A 23696-nucleotide genomic window follows, 5' to 3' on the forward strand; every position below is an offset into this window, starting at 1 on the left:
AAGCACGATTTGAAAATAAAAATATGAGCTTCGATGCTTTGCTACTTTGCTAGTATAGTTCGGCTTGAATTTGAATTTGAATTCAATTTTTAATATTATTTCCTGTTTTTTTAAACGTTTCGATGGAATTCATTGCACACACGAGTTTCCGCAAGTACTTCTTTGCGAAAACCACGATCAAATACGTCTCAATTGATCTGGGCCTGGGAACAGTTTGGACAGTTATATTCATATCCTTGGCTACGAATTCTGGCTACGAAATGGCTACTATTCTATGTACTTGTCTAACCATATTTTTTCACAAAATTATTCTGTAAAAGTCGACTTAACAGCAACTTCATTACTACTCATCAGACACCGCGTCATACTTTTCAATCAAGTCACGGGGAAAAGCTTCGTATTTTGGGTAAAAAATTAAGTGCATAGATTCATAGATTGATGTAATGTAAAATGTAAAATGTAAATGTAAATGTAATATACACTAATTATCAGCTGTTGAAAAACGTCATTAAAAAAAAACGTGCCTAAAAATTTAGCTCAAACTTTCTAGAACACCCCACAATTTATTTAACACTAGAACTACCGGACCAGTCATTTTGACTGGAACGCTTCATTTTCATCACATAATTTTTTAGGCTTAAACAATTCTAAGGTAGGTGAAACATGAGTTTCACATACATATTCGATCTACGATCTCCAATAAACAATAAAATATATTCCAACTCTTCGAAATTGTTTAAAAATTAACCACAAACGAAAAACGCTTTAAACGCTTGGTAGTTCTAGTGTTAACATAAAAATCAAACGCTTATTTGATTAGATTTGCGTTAGATTTGCTAACACTCTATTCTTTGAATATCATTATTATTTATTTATCCATACTGGACGATTTTTATCTAAAGAGCAATTTAGCTTCTTTATGAAGGGTACGCTATGTTGGTTATTATTCTTTAAGTTTGTATTTTCAAATTTGTTTATATTGTTTAAACTTCTATACAGAAGGAATATCAACAAAAAAAACTAACTAGCAATAAAAACTTCAAAAAATATTCACCATTCAATTTTTATATTTTTTGTTTGTTGTTTAACAAATTTGTCTAAAATTTCTTCTTAGTGCACATGACGCTAAAAGACAGTATTGCAAAACTACAATTTGTTTTGGCGTAAAACGCTTCAATAAACGCTAAATATTTAAAAAATGTATATTGTTAAAGTAAATTCTAAATATGCAACAACTTCTCTAACATTAAATATAGAAATCATCTTTACCTTTTAATTTTTCACTCTCAATCACTTATCCTACCCAACAAAACCATAACATCAAACGTTTCCAACAGGTTCCGTTCATCCATCCCGATGAAATCACTCCGTCTCCCGTTCCACGACGGGCAGGAACATTTCAACCCACCGGTTACCTCTCTTCCCTTAGCCACACTCCACAACATCCACAACATGCATCTTAAGGCGCACGTCGCACGAAGGATTATATTTATCTCACTTTACCCCAATCCAGCACTGCTTCGGCACGAGCTCGTACGCTCGGCTGGTCGCGTACGAAGCATTCCGTTCGAGCTCACCCTTCGAACTGTCCTGCAACGCTTTATCCTTCTTGGTCATTACATACCGGGTTTTCAGGCCCAACCCCAGCGTGTATCTGCAAACCCACAGAAAAGAAGGGAAAACATTAACACGCGTCAAGGGTGCAATACAATTATGTTTCTTTCGTTCAGTTTTGCACCCGATAACGATAACGTGCCGAAGACATTTGCCTTCCTGAAGCCCGAAATAGTAAATGTTGCACATAAAAACCCGACCCCACCCGATCGACATCCCCATTATTCGCCCAGTCCCCTTCTAGGCTATTTGTCCCGGCTGGGTCCCCATTTTCCGATTAGTGACGTAAATGGGGTGATTTTCTGCTCATTAAAATCAATGAGCAAATCATAAGCTCACTTAATTATCATCCTTCCTCGCTGGGCGGAAAGCGAAATGTTTCTGCAACGAACTAAGACTAAACGAAAAACTATCACCAATAAGAGGCGCAATTTCTTGCCCCGTTTTAGCCATCCATTCATAGTTTGGTGATTAATAAATTTATGAGTGGAATTTGTCAGATTTTGTACAATTTATGGTTTCCGATTAAGCACCTCGTGCGTCGTTCTTTCCGATGGAACGCCGTTTCCATCCAAATTCCGCTCCTTCAAGAACTCAACCATAATGTTTCACCCCGTGGTGTGTGTTTCGAAAATGGTTCACTAAATCATATTCACCACCAAGCTTAATCACCATGGAGATGGGTTCATTACGAAAGGCGAGCTTTTTTGTTAAGGAAAGCACGCCTCAACAAGCCTTATCTTATCACACTTATCACAACTGGTAAAGGTGTATTGGGGGCACCCCTAATGGAGAGGGTTCACGATTCGCAACCATCAGAAGCGAGCGACGTCCCATTCCAAGCGCACTGTTCGACCATGTCACTAGTTAAGTCGCATTCTGGCCATGGGTAGGCGTGTAGTGTCGGTTTACTTGAATTATTTATTTTCAACATCCTTTCCATTACTTCAACTTAGCTAAGCGGTTTTATTGTTACTACGCGCGTGTATGTGTGTCTGTGTGTAAAGAATTAAGAAAGAACAATATCAAAACGTCCTTCTTCCAAGTTGCTTACATTTAGCAAAGTGTTCAAGTGTGTGACAACGAGAATTGAGATTATCATGAGCAAATGTAAGTGTTGCGGATTGATTGTGCAAAGTGTCCAAGAAATTGCGTCTCCTGTTTAGAGCCCGATTTTCGACACACACACCCCGATTATACAATAGGGCGGAAATGGGATGGTAATCGATAAATCCCGTCCAAAAATGAAGGTGGTGTGGATAAAACACCAGCCGACAATTCCGATCGAAACCGTGCCGATAGAACGCTTCATGTACGCTCCCAAAAAAAAAGTTACCCAGCAAATGTAACAGATAATCGCTTATCTTATCTTGGGTGCGTGATAGGCTCCAAACGGTGAACGCTAACCGTGCTTGCAACCCCCCTTAAGGAGGAATCCCAACAGAACACACACACATAAAAAAGAGTTTTGTGTTCTTGGTGTGTTTGTGTGTCTCTTCCCCAACGCGGTGTTATGATTCATTTTTATTCCTATTTTTTTCGAAGTTTCCTATCTCATTGTGCCACAGTGCGTTCGAGCGATTGCAAAATATCTACACCATATTGACGTGAAAGTAATCCGTTCGTCTATTCCGTTCCGTTTCGACAGCATGGAACGTCAAATGGTACCTGTGATAGTGTTTCTGCTCGGGACGTTGGTACTTCTCGGTGCCTCGGGTCAAGAAGTATGCCCCGAACCGTGCAGCTGCGACTGTGAGGAAAGCATGGCGTGTGTCGATTGTTCCGGGCGTGGCCTAACCGAGCTTCCCGTGTTTGCGGACGTTAATGTAGGTGAGCTACCGTACGGGACCTCTATACAGTGGCTAATCGTACCGAAACGAAACATTATTTTGCAGATCGAAATTCTGGACCTTTCCGACAACCTGTTCACAACGATACCGCCCGAGCTGGGTCAGTTTCCAAGGCTGCACTATCTGGATCTATCGGCGAATGCAATCACACGCCTGGAGGAGGATGCACTCACTGGGATGTCTTCCCTATCGATACTGATCCTGTCGGAAAATAACATCTCCAACTGGGCGGACATTCATCCGAATCGCTTACTACTACCGGCAGGCAATCTGAAGGAGTTACGCCTTGCGAAAAATCATTTCACAAGCTTCTCCAGCAACGATGATAATCTCGTACTGACGAGCCTGTCATTGCGCTATCTCGATTTGAGTGAGTGTAAAATTTCGAAAATCTCTGGCAACGAAGTTATACAAGGATTGCGCAGCTTGGAGCACCTGAAGCTATCCGGTAATCCGATCGTATCCGTGTCGGACATGCAATCGAGTTCGCTGAAACGGTTGGAGCTTAATAGCTGCAAGCTATCCGCACTGCAGTCAACCATCTTTACCGGTCTAACCGCCCTGAAGGAGGTTAATCTGGCCCGTAACCATCGGCTCTCGCTCATACAACCGCACAGTGATACACCTGTCCAGTCGGGCACGTTGCGAAAAATTAACCTTTCCCATTGCAACATGGACAGCTTGGATCTGCACGGTTTCCCAAACCTCATGACGGCGATCGTGCGTGGCAATATGGTCCGCCAGCTGGATCGTGATTCGTTCTCCGACACGGCACTGCTGGAACATCTGGACCTTTCCTTCAACTCCATCAGCAGCATCCATCCGGAAGCGTTCCGTGCGCTGAAACACCTCAAAACGCTCGATCTTTCCTTCAACACGATATCGCGCATCGATGGCAAGCTGTTCAAAACGAACGATCTGCTAACGCACATCAACCTTAGCCGCAACTACATCAGTCGCTTTAGCCGCATCTCGGCCGATTCGCTCGTCTATCTAAACGTGAGCTGGTGCGAAATTCTCACGATCGATTGGGATGCATTCGCATCGATGGGTGAGCTGATCGAGCTCGACCTTTCCAACAATCTTATATCCGACATACCGGACACACTGTCCTCGGCTACGCTGCAAACGCTCGATCTCTCCATGTGCCGACTGTCGTCGATGCGTAACGTAACCCTTTCCGGGTTGCCAGAGCTGGTGCGCATTAACCTATCTGGTAATCGATTCACCACCCCATTTCGGGTGGACTTTTTCGAGAAGAATCCGTTTCTGAGCGAGATCTGGCTGGGTGACAATCCGTGGCGGTGTGATTGCCGCAGTGACGAGTTCTTTCAATTTTTCCAATTTCTTACAGATCCACCGGGAAGGGTAAGTATGGTCGTTTTGTTCGATTTCTTGAGCTTATACATGCTTAAGGGGACACTTTCACTTTTTGTTTAATGCAACAGATTGGTGATCGTAAGAACCTTCAGTGTAACACACCGGAGGACTTTTTTGGTGCTTCGTGGGAAGGTGCTTGTCGGTCAATTTGGTATCCTTATGAGACGATTGGAAATGCGGAACGTATCTGGACCTGGCTAATGGTGGGCGTGCTATCCTTTTTCGGTTTGTTCTGTCTCATCTCGTCGATCAAGAAATTTATCTCGTCGCGCAGGAAACTAGCTGCCGAACGCGATCGGGAACAGAACTTGCAAGAATTACGAGAAATGTAAGTCTCTCCTCAGGAAGAAGAGTTTTCGTTAATTTTAATATTTAATTCTTTCTTCTTCCCTTCAGTGCTCGAGAGAACCGTGTACGTTTACAGCACGATGCACCCCAGAATGCTCCTGATGCAAGGGAATCAAGACCACCATGCTACGAAGATGCCTTACTGCTTCCCAAGCTAGATGCGGCCTCGTTCGCGTCTCTCGACGAATTGATGCTGCGTGGCAAGCGCCGCAAACGGCGCCGTAATCGCCGTGCATCCGGAACCGAGGCCAAGGATGACGATGATATTGAGGAGGAAGAGCGCATCCAAGCGCGTCAGCGAACGAGAACTCGCAGCGAGGATGTGCTATCGCGTCGATTCGAAGACACTACCTCGCAGGAACCAGCACCTGATCGACTTTCAGCACGATCGATCTACGAACGTCCTACCTCAAATCGTGTCGTTTCGCTAACGGAAGCACAGGTACACATGTCCACACCGGTCCCATTGGAACAGCGCGATCGGGAGGAAGATGAAGAGCTACACTACCATTCGATCGATATTCTAACCCTTAACCATCAACCCTCATCCGCTAGTGAACGTTCGGCACCTCCACCACCGCCCCGGCTCAGTTCCGGCCTAACAATCCCAAACGAACCGTTTGAAAACTTCACCGGCATCAGCCATAGTCCTTATGCCAAGCGTAAAGTTAAACCTCTCCAACATCTTAACCCGAATGGTAGCATCGAGGAGATTACCGATTTCGCTGACAGACAGTCGAGTCCGTATGCCAAACGGCGTGGCCCACTGATGTCCAGCTTCGGAGATCCGACGCGAAAGCTGCCTCCGCTACCAGACAGACCACCGCCACCCATTCCGACGTCAGGAGCGGCCCGTTCGTCCGAGATCAATCTAGTTGAAAATTACTTCCAACCGACGGATCAGCAGCGCATCATCGATGAGCTGGACGATTATGCCGTCATACCGATACAGATTAATGGTTCCGGTACGGGCATTGGAGGGGATAGCGAACCGCAACCATCTACCTCGGGTAGGACAAAACCTATCCTGTTAGCGATAGAAGACGATGCAATGCGAAATGCGAGTGATTCTAGTGAAACCAGCAGTATAGAAATTATTGCACCATTGGTGCTGAAGAAATAGAGCGATGCCATTTTCCGAATATGGGAAAGCGGATAAACTTACTAGTTTAAAACAAGAAAAAGCGAGCCGTTTCTGTTGCTCATTACGATAGCATTTAAGTGAATGTTTAATAAAGTTCCTTTGTATCAATTAATGGAAGACGTACGAATGTAAATAAACACATCCTAAATTTTGTTGTAGATTAAACAAATAAATAAGTCAGAACCGTATTTTTAAATAATTGTTAAACATAATTAAGTTATTAAAATAATAGCACGAAATGTCACTAAACATCTCCACTGTGTTGAGAAAAACTTTTTGAAAGCTTTTACGAAGCATCTTATACGAGTTTTCCAACTTTAACGCCAGGTGGCGCTTCATGTTACACAACATTGTTTCGCAATAGATGGCGCTATCAAATAATTTACGAAACCAATGAACCTCCAGAATCTTGATTCAAATCAGTTATAAAAATTATGTCTTTCTTTATTAGAAAATCTATTAAACATATATAGAAATTCCGCATTTTCTCAAGTTTAATAGCCTCCCTAAAATAATTGCATTTATGTAAATATTTCAAACAGCAAAATTCCGCATCTAATTTCTTTCCTCATTCCCTACAACACTAAAACCCCAAGCACAATCATTAATTTTAATCTACAACTTTTTAGTCGCTTTTATTTTTCACAATCGGTCTCTAGCTTCTCACGCGAAGTATAAATTATTTATAAAATTTTTAAATACAATTCTTCCTACACAAAAAAACGCACGAAGCAGAAAAGAAAACGGTTTGACTCGGTTATCTTCTTCGTTTCTGTCTGGCAAGCGGTGTTCCATCTATAGAAACGTATCTGAATTGCACCAGCAGTGTGTCGCACCTTGTTCTGGTTTGATGGTAGCTTACGGACAAGTGATGAAAGCAATGGACACGAAGGATATGTGTATGACAACCCGGCAGACTGTATAAAACAGGGCTCCGTATAAAAGACGCATCTATATACCGCTTTGCAACAAGTAACATCAACAACCTAGACTCGATTAAAAAGACCGACCTCGTCGTATACGTCGTAGACCATCCGATTTCCCAACCACGCACATAATTATTCTAACTATTCGCATCCTCCCATTGTATCTGTGTGTATGTGTGTTTCTGTATGTGTTGATGTGTTTATCCTGATGATCCCCACGTTTAATGTACAACTCCTTACACTCTTTAGGCTGCTCGCACCATTAAATCGAACTACACAGTAATGTAAACGTGATTTCTCTCGCTTCTTCTCTCTTTCATGAACTAGAAAAACTCTCTTTATAACATTGCTGACTTTTCAATAAACTTTTTCCAAAACATGCCACTTTCTTCCTCCCTCTGTTATCGAACGTTTGATCCCGATTTGAAACATTCGGTAAAATATCCTACACGATCTTATATGTCTTACTGAATATGATTACCGATACGTTTCCAATTTCTTGCTCCTGACTTATGCATTCTACATTCCAATCTACATACTAATGGTTCCTTTTTTTCTCTTTTCGATGGTTCGCTGGTTTTCTCTAAAGGTTCGCTTCATATTTTATGATCAATTTTGTAGGCATCTCTCTCTCTCTCTCTTCGAACGCAATTGGCATTTTGGCAAATTAGAATACATGTGTGTTGTGTTTCGGTGTTATTACCACTACTGCTACTACTACTACTCTACACCTATCCCATATCGATTTCACTGTCCCTTTCATTTCCTAAACGCTATTTACATTTTCATTTATCATGTCGCGATAGAGTCAACACCTTGAATAGGACACATAATGCTCTGACTTAAAGCACTTCCTTCTATGGTTCACTAACGTGACGCAACAGGCATGAAGAAGGAATATAGATCAGATTGGTTAGAAAAACGCTACACATGATGATATTAACAGTATCACTTCTCTCGGTCCTTTGTGAGCAGGCTTTACAGACGGGACTACGGTACGTGCTTGTGGAAAGATGGTATGCACCAAGGCAATGAATAAGGGTTTTGTGCATTAGCCAGCACGCACGAAATCACGAAACATCACACAAAACCCGATGAAGATGACATGCTCAAGAGGAAGCAATGAAAGTTGTTCATCCTGGTACCGGGTGCTTGATCTCGACTTTTATTCTTATACGCAGAAGTTCACCTTAGTCGAGGTAGGATTAGTAGATTAGCAGCGATTTCAATCGAGACACACCCCGATAACACGATATCCCGGAGCGAACGTCACACATGGTCACGAGCCACGGTCGGTATGTCACGAGGTGTGACGAGACCTTGTCTTGTCACTGCTACTCTGCTTGAGCCACCTCTTTGCAACCGTTCCCTAGAATTTCTGGTCATCCATCGTGGTAATGATATCGCCCGCCCGCGAACGACTCCTCGTCACTAGTATCGGAGTTTTCGGTTTGGGCGTCTCGGTAAGCTTAATTTTCACGCGACCCGTTTCAGGCGAGTACACCGGACTGTAACGATCTGATTTGGGCGAGGTAGGCACATAAATTGGACTGTAGCGCTTTGAACGGGGCGACTCCATCGGGACCGCTAGATGACCGTCTGGATCGGTAACGTCCCCGTTCGTTGATGGCACATGGTTGGGCTTGTGAACACCGACTGGTGCATCACCGTTGTGTAGTGCACCGTTCCCATTCGGTAAACCGGTCGTATTGTTGTTGTCCGGGGCCGGTGCTCCCTGTAACGGTTCGTTCGTTCGCCGCTCGGCTGCGATCGGTTTGAACGATTCCATCGGCTTCTCGAGTGACGTTCGCACTGGTTTCACTGGACTGAAAGCGGTCTTTTGTGGATCTCCAAAGACCCGCTCGTAGTCTGGTTTGTCCGGCGACATGAGTGGAGTCTGTTCGGGAGCTCCAGCAACACCACCACCATGTCCATTCCGATCACCCGGTCCCTTCTCGAGCAGGTTCTTATTCATCTCCTTCATCTCACGTCCCTGACCGTTGGCCGTCTCTACATCATACTTGCCGCGCCGATTGCGTGAATCCGGCTTTCGCTTACACACCACCATAATGATCAGCGACACTACGATGATGCCCAGAATGGCAAGCAATATGTACGTCTTCTGGTTGTCTTCCTCAGATTGTGTTGCAACTGTAGCACCATCCTCCGCGAGGATGGGCGTCTCGGAGGATCCGCCAGTATTGCCCGTTTCACTAGCCGTCTTCATTACACCAGCTGGTCCAATCATTACACGAGCATTCGATGGCTCCGATGTAGTCTCGGTCGAATCCGTTTCACGTGAAACCTCTTCTTGATCCTCGCGGAAAATACCAAGGCCTTCGTTAAGGCTGGGGAACTCCATCGGAGGTTCCTCCGATTCCTCTTCAACACTGTGACCATCGTCGATCGGTGTTTCAGTTGAGGTACCCGTACCATGAGGATCTTCATGACTGATATGTCCGAAACCAACCAGCAAGCCTCCTCCACTACCACTGCCATCATCCGTTTGGTCCTCGTCTCCCTCACCATCACCCACCACATCATCAATCAAACGTGGACTAAGGTTCTCCTCACCGCTGCCTTCATCTGCCAAACCGTCGAACACTTTTCGACGTTCTTCTTCCCCGATGGAAGACTCCTCACCAGTAGCTGGACCACCTCCAGAAGCATCTTCATCTTCGTTGTTGTTTACTAAAATTGGTGGTTCATTACGCTTCACTTTCTCACCAACAGGGAAGTATTCCCGCTTGAAATCATCTTCGTCCTCGTCATTTGCTTCCTGATGAGCAGCATCTCCCAACATCAGCTCGTTGTCGTCCTCGTAATCATCCCAACGGTAACCTTCTTTGCGCTCCTCCACCACAGACGGATTGCATACATCGAACTGACGGACCTGCAACCATGGTTGACCCTTAAACTCGGCCGGTGCCATACACTTGATGTGTTCGTCTGACCACACGTGCCGGGACGTTAGCCAATTGCGGATGTGTAGCGTCTCGCAAGTACAGTTGATCGGATTGTTAGCCAGCTCGATATAGCGTAGCCTCTTCAGCTTCATCAGGTGTAGTGGCAGGTAGGTAATGTCGTTGTACGTCAGGTTAAGCGACTCCACGAACGGTGGTATGCGGGCCAGCTTAGCCGACGTGATTCGATTATGGCTGAGATCGAGCTTGCGGATGCGTTTGCCTAAGTGGTTCACCTCCGCGAGCCTGTTGTTCGAAAGGTCCAGTTCGGTAATGTTCCGCACATTCTCCAGTGCGCCCGGAACCTTCGTTAGCTCCAACCCGGACAGATCCAATCGAGCGATCGGTAGCGACTTGTCCAAACTCCTCAAACCGCCCACACTCGTACATCGGATCGTAGAGTTGGATTCACAAGTGCACTGCTGTGGACATTTGGTTGCTGTCGTCGTGGCTGTCGTTTCCGGCTCGCTTGTAGTCAAACAAACAGTCGCTAGCAAGGCGAATAACACCAACCATGTTGAACAGTTTTTGGCCATCATTTCTCTCCTTGCACGCACGAACTCCGGAACTCTGAAAATAAAAGCCAAAATTGAAATATATATTTATTTCGTCAATTTCGTTACGCTGGAAGAAAAAAGATAACGCTCACGGGACGTTCCCTAGGGCGCATGGTCGACAGATCGACTGGTGCAAAGAGTGAACGAATCCGTACGAACCTCTCCCTAAAGTTCTCAACACTAGCAGAGCGTTATCGATTGTGTTTTAGGCAGCTGATAAGACGCTTATCGCTGTTACAAGCTGTTCAGGGTCGCCGGAGCACTGTGCGCTTGGTATACCGTCTGTGACCAAACTGTTGCCCAAAAGTGTTGCCAATAACGTGTTTCAAGTAGGAAGTATGTTTCTCATTCTAGGCGGTTCCAATGTTGCGTAACTTACAACAAGTTACTTCCAAAACATGATCGTACGAGTGTTCTTTCTCAAAGTGCCAATAAATCAAACGTAACGGAAGCGAATAAAATGCTACGCTTCGATAGCACACTCTTGCTCCAAGGTCACCGTCTAGTAGGAATGGTTAAGTAGAACGCTTAAGCCATACTTTCTTTGCCGCTGCATGGAGATATTCAAAATCGTATCGACCTTCACACGATCGATGGCGATTGCGTAAGTGAGATTTAAAAGTAACATGCATGGTCTTAACGCTAGCTGATATCCGTATCCATTTTCATCTCTCCTTAGTAGTATGTTATTGCAAGGAAAGTGTATTTACATCCAATCGTAATTCATCAGAGTTCCTAAGAACTGAACGAAAAGTAAACATTCTTCGTTAAAACATGATCTTAACCATCGATCTTAAGCGAGAATTCGGTGTCAGTACAAACAATGATACTTATCCTCATTAGAAATTTGCCACCAAAACAGCATTTGATATACGAACAGTTGAAAATGAAGTCTGCCCAATAATGCAGTCAGCAACAGTTACTTTACTACTTTATACCCCCCTTAGAACTGCCTATTCGTAGGTAATTCAAAGGCTCTAAAACATTGGATAGTGACTAGAAAAATGAGCGAAGAAGATGCAAATGGAAATTTGCTGCCGCCCTTGATTAAGCCAAATTCTAATGTCGCTTTCATTTCCAATGACACCGCGGGATATTTTATTATTTAAACAACAACGCTAGCGCATCTGTACATATGATATCCTTTGTCGAGAAATTCCTCCCCAATGTTTCGATCAGATCCCTCATCACGTATCGCAAAAAAAATACTACTCACACACACCCGGTTTGCGTAATTCATTGAACGCTAATGTATTTTTATCGCTACCTGACAATCGTATCGCACTGTCTTGTCTACAGTGTTGTCCCAAATGATGTACATGTATTGCAAAGCTAGTGAGGGAACTTTGTCCGCACGAACGAGGTCCATTTCCCGCAACCCGATGGTCGATGGACGCCTGGGCTAGTGGCGCCACTCTTAGATAAGGAAAATTGTTTCATTTTCCTTTTCACTTAACCTACCCGCTAAAATGCTTCCATTGTCAAAAACACATCGAGGCCAACCGTGTTGCTAAAACGCGATGCAATTTGTACGGCAAATGCAACCGCAGCCCTCTGCACCTTCCCCACCCTCTACACAGCGGCATCGGTATGGATTCCTCACTAAGAATAGCAGCAGACGAACGGATTTTTCGACGCAGTACGAACGAACAGTGGAATCAACAGCAAACCGCAAGCAAAAATCACGCGAAAAAGAAAGGTCACTGTCGTTGCCATTTGACGACATTTGACGACAGCGGGGAGAGAGCAGTAGCAGAGTACTTTACCACCCCTTACCATCGATCGGAACACTAGCTGCACCGACGCGTTTGAAAGTGAAAGAAAAACGACCATCGAAAGGAAAATTTCTCTCGCGTGCGGCTGCTTCGGTGGCAATCTATGGTGGTGCTGTATGTTTGTGGCACCGTTTTTGACACCCGTTCGCGTAGGACGGGACCAGATTTGACCATACTGCAAGTCGCTTCGTGTCATTTCGGGGTGGGTGAATTGGTGGGCGCCTGGCACAAACGTGACACAAGCCCTGCCCGTGTCTGAAGAAATTGTATAATTCAAGGTCGGACATCACATGACGGATCGGTATGACGGACAGTCGGTTTGACACGGTGGAAAATATCTAAAATGCAACTAGCGAGCCAGACTTCACCCCTGTCGGAAGGGTAATACATTGCTAGTAAAGAAATGAATGAAGTCAACAGCAAGGAAACAAAGTTTGTGGGAATCAGTGTCAGAATGAGTCATGCCGGGGTGAGTCAAGCAAATTTGTAGGTTAGTGTCAGCTTTACATTTGGTTTGAACAGAGAACAGAAAACAATACCAGTGGTTGTCTGCCTGGATATCTCGTTGTAGTAGAGAATTTGATTTTAATTGTTATATATTTAAAATCATTCAATCTAACAAATAGAAGATCAACTTTGCTAGGAACTAATATCACTTACAATAAGTCTATGGTAGAATTACATACCAGGCATGACCTAAAATGCATTCGTCCAAGTCAAAAGCGATTCAAAATATCCTCTAAGCAACTTTAATTGATATTGATTGTAAAACATACACTGCCTACTAGTCATGTTCTATCAAAAACGGTTAAGAGCACGAGTACCAAACTAGTAAATACTTGTCTTCCTAAACGTAAAAAATAATGAAAACGTCTTCCTTGTCGGACAATCTTCTCCATTCAAATACATAGACTTGAACATCAGCATGATTAGTGGCGCATAAAGTGTCATTAAAAACCATTTCCACCCAGCTTCGATTCTACGCCAGATTCAGCCGGACTCTCTTCATTTACTCTAATGCGAAGCATTGATTGTGTTCAGTTCTATTCCGTACGAGAAATGAAGAACTACACCCACCAACCCCCGATTCCCCATTACTATCCAGTTCCAATATGACCCCCCAAAAAGAGAGAGGATGAAGGAAACAGAGGAGCTTACGAATGGAGACAGAGTCGTCACGCGCTGTTTGTGAAGAAGAGGCAACGAATCTTGTCCCTTCAGGTCTCTGAAGGTCTCTCCCTCTTCGCTGTCTCTGGTCGTAAGCATTACCGATTATTACCATACATAACGATCATCTACTATTTGCCCTAATCAAAACAACAATCAACGTTCAACAACCATTGACCATTGGCTCCAGCCGTCTCCGGGCTGCCACCCTACATTCAGACGGCACGAGCGCATGCACCATCCATGTTGGACGACAGTGACCCTTTCCCTGGCGAGAAAACGGGCAAACGAGATGGGACCGTTCAAAAACGTGCTAAAGGGCAGACATTCATGAGCTGCACGAGAGTGAGCAAACAAAATACTGACCATAATAAATGGGACACAATTTTAGCACACGTTACCAGCCCGGTTGTGTTGGACCGGTTGGATGGGATGCTGCGTTATTGGATGGCTTCAAGAAGTAACTATTATCACCGAACGACCATGACCGTGACATTGGATGTTTGCCGTGTAAAACGATGTTCCTGTTATTGGATCTAAAACGATTTAAATCGTTAAAAAAAGGAAAGAATGTTGAACTAAACTTTCATGTAAAGAACCAGTTCTTAAAGGAATGGAATTTTACGATAGTTTTTTTAAATATTGACAGCAAGGAGCCACGCCTGTACTGCGTAGTTTTCCGTCAAATCTGAAACCACCTTGTCACTAGTCTCGAAGATGAATGTGATCTACACATCACTCAACTTAAAAATGGCCCCATATTATCGTATATCCCGCAAGGAAACGCATTCAGTACATACCGCAAAACATAATAATTGCAGGAATCCGGTTGCTGTTGTCACTCGGCGGGACTATTCGTACCTTAACTGGACGTAATGAACTGTACGCATTCGAATGATAATGCTCTAGCGGAGGATGATTATGATGATGATGATAAATGGGTTTTAATGGAGTGCACTTTAAAAGTATCATTGGATCGATTTAGAAAGCAGCATTTTAATAATCAAGCGGAGATATTAATTTAGTCATGTTAAAGTGATAAAGGGTTAAGTCGTGATGAAGAATAAATAATACTTCTTCGAACAAATAAAACATACTGACCAATTAAGCAATTAATCAATTCCAAATATGAACTTCAGGAACAAGTAAGGACATATTGCCATGGAAAATAAAAGAAAAAACAGTAAAATCTCTTTAATTATCACGCTCATTATTTCAGCGACATCTGAACAATGGACCTTAAAGCAAGCATTTATAGTCTGTCAAGATCAACAAAATGTCGCCCGCCCAGGAAACATTCTCATCCGTGACATTGCTCGGGCCGAAAAGGCAAAAAAACCTACAACATCCATAACTGGCTCGAAAATGCATTCCTTGCAGCACAACCTTAGCATCAGTGAAGGCAAACGAAATATATGTACGAGCCTGCTGGGAGCCAGAATCAGAGACCGAAGCATAACACCCATAAGTGTTGACATTGTGTCATTTGCAATACATTTTAACCGAATGACCCGAGACCGAACCGTCCTTTAATATGGACTTGACATTAAGCTGTATGCATACAGGTGGATGCAACCGTTGCAGTCAGACCATACTATCCGTAAAAGGATTATGGAGATCAATGTTAGGCTTGTTGCCATTGATGGCATCCATGACCCTTCTCGGATATTTCATGCAAATCGTATAATGGAAGTAACAATCAAGAAGATGTCAAGGTTTCTTTCTTTGTAGTACAAATTTGTATTATTCTCGATTAATTTCGACAACATAAGCTCATCTAATCGCACAAAAATGCATCTCGTCGCTAGGTGTAATTAGACGCGTTCAGAAGCACCTTGCCGTGCCAGGGTCTATTAATCAGCATAGGCACGCAAACCCACATTGATCTCTAGGCCACGTGCCATCCGTTTTTCTCTAACCCTTACACGAGACGTTCTTCTCACACACCGCGGACGTCACTGGTCAGATGAAAACGTGCGAGTTCTCTACTGCCGGTACCACCTCGTGGGTCAGCCTTCATCGGTTAGACTACTACCATAGCATGAAGAAGAAGGTGTTCCATGCTCGGTAAGGTGACAGAATCGATCAACTGATTAACTTCCTAGATTCCAACACATACACGGTGCGCGGCCGTCGTCGCCAGATCGGGTTCTGTTGTGGAATTAGCTCGTTAATTGCTATGTACGGACATTATACCTTTAAACCTGTACAGGTCAATCGTTGTAACCATCGCACCATCCGAGTATGATCGTTGTCAGCATCGCCAACCCAGGAAGTGTTCAGTAAGATATTATAATTATAGTTTTAATTTTATTTCTTTAAAACACATATGCCTGTGCTCGAGAATACTCTTAAGTATTTAAAGAAAACACAACAAACCTCATCTTCTAGTGTTAGTCAAAACACCCAATAACAATGATACCAGCAAAAAGGGTTTGTCAATCAACACTCACTGTCGGCTCTAGCCAATTTACACCCAGCATCAGCTGCACGTGATTCCACGGAAACGTAAACAAACAACCACCGAAACGTGATCTTGGCTACTTCACGCGTCGTCAAGTGGTCGCAAACATCTTGCGTAAATAGCACACCTACAATTATTTTCCAAACAAGATGCCGGCGACGTCGTGAATCAGCGCTAGAGTCACAATTAAGTAATGCTTTTTCTGCAAATTTGACACTTCTTATCAAATGCGACTATCTTTGCCGGACACCGGCTATTAACAAAGACGTCAACTTCCGTGATAATGCCGAGCGATGAAGTCATTGCTGGGGAAATTTTGAAGCTTCTGGATACATAAAACTCCCCTGTAGCAATCTGTTATTTATCTACAGAAGTTAGAAACTCTTACAACTGTACGACCAAGCTTCCCAGTAAAGTTTGATTTATTTTACTAATTTTATTGCGCACTTCTAGCATTCCCATGCATTTCCGTGACCACGAAAGTACAGCAAACTCTCGCACTTGTAAATAATTACCCAACCCCCTTGCGAGACATCGAAGCAGGACACACACCATTGAATGTCATGGGAGAGCGGCACTGTTTGTACCCCATCTGGCACACTTGTTTGGACGAAGATTTTGCTGCATGCAATGCCACATATGCGATTCCGATTTGCATTCGCCGGCGATGCAATTTGCGGTGGCTTTACGGCACTAATCTGCAACTCATAAAACACCGCCAACAAACACCATCGTCGGCGAACCAATTTTTGCTGCGAAGTTTGCACCCTTAGCAGTGAAAGAAGCTAACCCCTAGCGGATTGGCGAATTGGACGGGTAAATCATCACCGACATTCAATTAGCGCGCGTTCTTCGGTTCCTGGGCAACGCAGGCAAAGCGATGACTAGCGTCTGGAGAAAGCACTTCCAACGAGAGTACCCGCCTCGTGGGGTGGTTCAATTTAGCAAGTTTTAGAAATTTATCGCTTTAGAAAGTGCACCGTTTGCGAAAGGTGATAAAGCGGATGCCTTCAGCAGGACTTAACGGAACGCAAAGTTCATCCCAACGGATCCGGAAGCACGCAAATAAAATCCCTCAGTAAGACGAAAATCCGTCAAGCTGGACGTGCCAAATTCGCCACTCAGAAGCACCACCTGGCACAGAAATGTTGTAATTAAAATGTTACCGGTTCGTTACCGGCCCCAAAATAGGCACTCATCATCCGTGTCCCAAGTAGATTCTTCCAAGACTTCCAGTCAGCACTGGCAGACGCAGACGACAGCACGCACGCACCGGCCACTCGTAAAAAAAACCCTCCAGGCGCACATATAGACATACTTTATGACCGGATTTTCTGCACACAAATAATCACACGCAGCACGTAGTGATTCGAACCAAACCATAAACCGATGTTAGTGCATCATTGGTCTAGCTGCTTGGGCGGCTTTTTTACGAGCTGTTTCCTCCGGCTATTTCCTCTTCGCCCATTTTTAACCGTACACATTTTCGCGAGATTAATTTCCTTTTATCGTGCAATCACCCAAAGGTCCCAAAGGTGCTCAGTACCGGAGGGAAGGGATAGATGAAAGACATCATACCACTTTCACCGGTGTACGGAGCACATACTTCATATGTAGTTTCAAATCGGTCCATTATTTAATGCACCTACGCTGCGCTCATTACTGGTAAATACCTCAGTATGATGCTTCAGGACAATTTTATAGCGAGGGTCTTTTATTTGCTTCTCATAGAGTGTTCTCCATATTTCGACTGTGATACGATAGGTACAACACCCAAAATCGATTTAAATCAACCATTATCGTCCAGCAAGACTTGCGTGTAAACGATTTATATTTTTACCTTAAGCATTCACTTTCTCCCCTTCCCTTTTTCTGTGCATTTTCCTACTTACTATATCAAATCAAGTTACACCAATTTAAATAAACACACACACGCTTTCCCTTACGTTTCCTTTCATCCGAAATCGACCGGAATTTGTTCGGTAGATTTATGTCAGTTTCTTGCTGCATCCCCATGTAACGACTCCGATAGAGTGCAATAAATATGTTGCTGGTCACGGAGCTAACCCATAATTATTTTCACCCGTCTAGCGTTTCTAGCGCTCGGACGATTAGTATTGCTTTTCAATTGCCGCATGGTTTATTGAGATAAAAAAGAACACTCTTTTCTAACAAACCGATCACAAATTAAACACTTGCTCTGTTCCACCGTAGTACCAAAACGGTACGCCTTCAGACACCTTCGACTGTCCTCAACCACACACACACGATCGCGATCTTTAACGCCTGGCTCATTCGGGGCAGATTATAATTAAACAATTTGCATAATTAAATGCTTACACCATGGTTCGGACACCAACGTGTCCGTGGCACGCACTCCATCATCCTGAGTTTGTTGTTATAATTGTAATGCTTAAGCATTATATTGTACGATCGTCGTCAAGTGTGCCGCTCGATGCCGATGTTGCTCGATCATGTTTATAATGTGTCTCGCGGGAGGTCTTAAAGATACAGCCCAATAACGAGCAATTTGTCATCCAACAACGATCTGTAGACAAATAAAGCGATACGAAAAGGTTGTTCACAAGATTGTCAATCAGAGGAAAAGCACCAATCACCCCTAGACGACCAGGTCGTGACGAAAAAGTAACTGTTTAATAGGCAATATTGTCAAGCATAGTTTTGTGGTAACCTTTAACAAACAACACCTGTCCACACTATCGTTTCGAGCCCGTGTCCAGCTTTGGATACTGAGGTGGTTATGCAACTCAGGTACAGCTGTGCCGTATTGCAAGGCGAGATTAGCCAGAGCGATAGTAGCGAGTGGTATGGTTATATTTTAATTCGACAAAGTTGTTAAACTTATGGAGCAACATGTTTGCTAACCAACAGATTAGCAATTTATAATCACATAGTATTTCTTAATGAAATTGCATGGTGATTAAAATTTCAACAGCTCTTTTAGTTAAAAAAAAACGAAATATAATAATGCATTTAATAAAAATAAAATCCAAAAAATTTCTGTTATTTCAAAAATCCTACTGAATATCCCACAAGGTTTTCGTTTAAGTAACATCAGTTTACTTACTTCAATGTCGTTGAGACGGTACATTTTTAAGCACCCAAAAACCTCGGCCTTCCTAAAGCGGATTGTGATGTCGTGCTTATATCTTGAATTTGAAAGACTAATGCTTGAAGGCTCAAGATATCTCCAAAACGTTTGCTCTACCTCTGCCGTGTTATCGTTCGCTCAGTGTACCGCGTAATTATTATCTTGTACGATTATTTGGAACTTCACGATCTGTCAAGTCATATCAAACGAACAAACCTCGCTCGAAACTCAGGGGATTCACACCCTGCGGTTGATCCAGTACATACAGGATACAACATCAGAAAACATTCGCCTTGTCTGTAATTAGAACCTCGTCAAAACATCTCGTAAGCTTTTTTTTCTCACTACCACGTGCTTCTCTCTCTTTGAACACCATGTGATCACCGGCGGGTGCACTAATCCACAACCGATTCACTTCTGCTGACGATAACCGCTGTTCCAGTGAACGTTTACACCCCGTACAGTTCGGTGTCCGGTTGGAACCTGAGCACTTTACCCGAGCATTCAATTTCCGGCTGCCCTGCGGAATTGCTAATGACCCTAATTAACCGGCACCGTGAGCGGAGAACAATTTCAATCGCTCCATGCGTAAAGAAGAGCGTCAACGGCTTAGTCGTTTCAGGGAGAAGGCATCACTGGAACAACAGTGTGCTGGCCCTCAATGTCGATCGACACTGCCGTGTTCTCCAATTTCCAGCAATGGCGTGATGTACCTTCGCATTAGTATCCATGGCTGGAAGTTCGCATAGATCATTTAGCAATAATCGTTTCCTTGGTATCCATAAGACTCTTTAGAGAAAGGTGTTAGATGGAGGACATACTTTAATTGGCCATGTTAGCAGAAGGAATCAAATGGCGTCAGTCACGTCAACGGGTTTGTCAACGGCCAAACTTCTAACGGATCAGTTTCAAATTTCAATGATCGTACGAAAACCCACAAAAACTGTCAAGAAACAATTTTTTTTTGCTAGATCTATGTTCGTGTACGAAACAGTTCTCCAATTTCGAATGATTGGCAGTCGAAACCACAATCCACGCTACTTCCGTATCATTATCCAGTAATATTTTATCTGAGCGTTTTCTTTGAGAAGAGAAAATGATATCAATGCGGCTTCGTTATTTTTATTTTGATAAATTCAAATTTTATGTGTAGCAGCACTGGAACCAAGTTGTTGAGACAACATTGGAACGCAAAACCGCAAACAATACCTTTGTTGAATTGTACTTAACGCATGTTTCTTCGACATTGAACTTGGCAAAGTTATGTTGGAATTCTATTTCTTAAACCACATAAACTACATTCCTCATTTTGTAATCGAAATTCCTCCTACAACCATAACCTTGCATTCGTTTTATCAAGAGTGTAATGAGCTACCATTATTGCAGGTATAAAAAACCACAAACTGTACCCTTTCTTACGTTTAATCCATTCGTCACACTAGGCGCGTTGAAGTGTTTTGTTTTATGCTGCACCACCAGAGACCAAAAACAAATCAGTTAGTAATCATAACACACACACACACACACTTATACACTCGTACTGTTGGCCTTCAAAGTTTAAAACAAACAAACACGCCTGCCAACCTCCCTAAACAGATCTGTCACGGTTCCACTCAAATGCACCCGCGCCTGGAACGGTTCGCGTAATGTGGTGAGGCAGTACGATGCTGACCACATAATGCGCACGAATGAAAACAAAGCATAATGGAATGATTATACTGCCGCAAATCTCTCCACCATCATCAGTACGGCGGACAATGGCGTGATATGCGATGTGTTCTTATTGCGATTTCGTTTTCATTCATACTACCACTAGTGGCAGCAGATACCATGCTGGGACACGATACTGATCTCGTCGACAAACCATTCGTTGCGGTATACACCGCATCAGGATACGGTGTGATGCATGCATGCGAGGCATGCAGAATAATAATCACCAGGTGCATTACAAATTATGATTGCAGCACCTGAGAATAACCCCCACGCGGTAAGAGTATGGGAGAATTAAACCAACCAAAAAAACAACGAACATAAAAACTGCTTGTTGAAAGCTTTTTGGCACGTGGTTCTCGCAACTTTAATCAGTCAGAATCGATCTTGGCAGGAAATGGACTTTTTTTTGCGCAAAACGTTACCCTTTGATCCGCCGGTAGAAGTGGTTAAGAAATGGCTTGTAATTGAAATTACAAAATCCATTCACTCACGTTTAACTGCTCACGTCTGATCGGTAATCGACGGATTAGTGGAGGGAAACGGTACAAACAAGCTACCAAGCTACATTACAAAGTTGAGCCCACTCGTTGGAAAATATTTTTCCTGATAGAATACTAACGAGCTATGAATATAAGCTTTCTAGTATATAAGAAGATAAGGATGGATGTATCGACGATTGGTCGATGAATAGACCGAAAGACGTAAATTAAATTCAATCGGGATCGACTGCTTATAGCAAGTACTGGCTATACCTATAGCTTTCCTTTCTTTACGGCACTGCAACCTGCGACTACAAGTTGTTTCAACATTTTCAGCATCCGTAAAGTTTATTTATTTTATTTTAAATGTCAATACTATGTACAGAAAAATAGCATTATGTGATTTGGTAGATGTTCTGTTGGCTAAAGATCTGCGCCATTAACACTTGATCGCCAGACGAGAGCCATTATGTATGAGACAGTTTTTGGTTTCTATATTCTATTTTCACAGCGAGATGCATTAAATTCAACGGTTTGCTCCTATTCTGAACATTACCAAAATTGTCACTCAATCATCAATGACATGCCTTAACATATTTTACTAATTCTACAACGACATTTTATATCACTTGTCAGTCATCAGTTCAGCATTCTCATTGGACATAGTTTCTAACCAAGCAAGTGCATAGGTGAGTTCGGATACTTTTTTATGCAACATATTGCCTTTGTGTATCAGATTACCCCATCACGAATCTCGCTAAATATACAGAAAACAAACACACAGCAACATGCGATGTGTCCAGTACTTGCGGTTAATCTGTTCCAGTGGTCTGTGGTTTCGGTGCAGGCAGCGGAAGTCTCTCATGAGTATGCTAAGTATGTGTCTGATAATTTACATGTCAAAGTGTCGGCTTGATAGCCGAGAATGGCGAGGAAACCAATCAAGAACCAAGCCAGAACAGACTGAATGATTTTTTTCTTCTTCTCTATTTTGCCTGAATATTGTGCTCAATAAGAGTGGATTAAATACACCCAAAATGAAATACAATTCATTTAAAAAATATTTAATTTTAAAACCTATTTTCGTTCAGTTTTGTTAAACATCTAATGCTTTTCTGAAGCTTTCTGAAATGGCTTTTTACTAGGTCAGCCGCGTTTTCTCTGTAATCTTCTGTATGCCACCATCCCTCTTGATAATTTTTCCTCAAGAAACAAGCGCCACGATCTTTTCCATATGGCGCACTTTCTACAAATCTCTACCTCACACCGACAAACAATTCAACTGTCCGTTGTACATTCCTGTTTGCTGATTAATCGACAACTTTCATCAGTGTCCAAGACGCTTTCCCAGGAAATGCGAATGACAACTTTGTACCCTCATCATTCACATCCCGTCTCGATGCGTTGGTCAGCTTACGTACACATCCGCCGTTTAGCTGGTGCCATTGACCACGAGTGACCGATGCTGATAAGCTTCCCACATTGCTCAATGCGATGACCAAAAACGTACCACACCAAACACCAACGAGCGTGTTACACTCTGGTGTAACGCATATCTTATCAAGGTCGTTGATCGTCGTCATCGCCGTTGGTCGAGGGATCACCTATATGGGCTGCGAACATTTTTTGTCCATCCATCATCACTCAGGTTAGCTAGCGCTTAAACGTCATTCCCATGTGTGTTTTACTGTTGCTCTAGCACATCGTGTCCTTTTCTCGTTTGTGTTACATGAGATGAGAAAACTCACCATCGCCATAACATATTGCTAATTACGCGTCTGACCCTCAGACGATCCCTTCCTGCATCTTGTCGTAGCTGGTTTGTTTTGTACCAGATCCCGTTGACGATATCTCTCTAATAGGAACCAATATCAGTGATGGCTTTCGTATTTCAACGTTTATATTTTTCAAGGAAAAACTACCAGCTGATAACAACAATAAAACAAACCCCTTTTTGAACGAAACATGTGATCCACCGTAATGTTATTTGGAAACATAAGAGCATTAACGCTTTCCTAGTATAAGATAAAGATTTTTTTGAGTTTGCTGCATGGTTATGCATTTTCCTTTAAATCTTTATTTTTGTACGTGAAAACAACTTTCTGCATCGATAGGTTCAGTATGAGATCGTAAATCTTTAAGTTTGTCCTTGTTACGGCCCAATGCTTCAGTTACTACTCTCCTTCCCATGTTCAGTAGAAGAG

The 23696-nt window shown here is 43.1% G+C and overlaps 2 protein-coding genes across 6 annotated transcripts in view; one reads left to right on the forward strand and one right to left on the reverse strand.

Annotated features, from left to right (window-relative positions):
• The first annotated feature begins 2132 nt into the window (after positions 1 to 2132).
• Positions 2133 to 6448, forward strand: LOC125767611 (uncharacterized). Of its 2 annotated transcripts, none has more exons than XM_049434386.1 (5): positions 2133 to 2926; positions 3263 to 3440; positions 3510 to 4832; positions 4913 to 5172; positions 5241 to 6448. In XM_049434386.1, exons 1-5 carry the CDS (start codon positions 2832 to 2834, stop codon positions 6313 to 6315), a joined length of 2931 nt encoding a protein of 976 aa, XP_049290343.1. In that variant the 5' UTR covers positions 2133 to 2831; the 3' UTR covers positions 6316 to 6448. The 2 variants fall into 2 exon arrangements, with proteins under 2 accessions (XP_049290343.1, XP_049290344.1); XM_049434387.1 differs by having other exon boundaries at positions 2133 to 2724.
• Positions 6449 to 6940: 492 nt separating this feature from the next.
• The window catches only part of LOC125767633 (protein windpipe), a 43146-nt gene continuing 26390 nt past the window's right edge, over positions 6941 to 23696 (reverse strand). For all 4 annotated transcript variants that reach the window (XM_049434419.1, XM_049434421.1, XM_049434420.1 and 1 more), the window contains exon 3: positions 6941 to 10795. In XM_049434419.1, coding sequence (XP_049290376.1) covers positions 8632 to 10764 — 2133 coding nt within the window. In that variant the 5' untranslated portion in view covers positions 10765 to 10795 and the 3' untranslated portion in view covers positions 6941 to 8631. The remainder of the gene's footprint in view (positions 10796 to 23696) is intronic.

Source organism: Anopheles funestus, chromosome 3RL (assembly GCF_943734845.2).
Source record: "Anopheles funestus chromosome 3RL, idAnoFuneDA-416_04, whole genome shotgun sequence".
NCBI lineage: Eukaryota > Metazoa > Arthropoda > Insecta > Diptera > Culicidae > Anopheles > Anopheles funestus.

Coding starts and splice junctions, on each gene's coding strand:
- LOC125767611 (XM_049434386.1), top strand. CDS start 2,832: ATGGTAATCGATAAATCCCGTCCAAAAATGAAGGTGGTGTGGATAAAA. Junction 4,833..4,912: donor TTACAGATCCACCGGGAAGG/GTAAGTATGGTC, acceptor TTAATGCAACAG/ATTGGTGATCGTAAGAACCT. Junction 5,173..5,240: donor TTGCAAGAATTACGAGAAAT/GTAAGTCTCTCC, acceptor TCTTCCCTTCAG/TGCTCGAGAGAACCGTGTAC.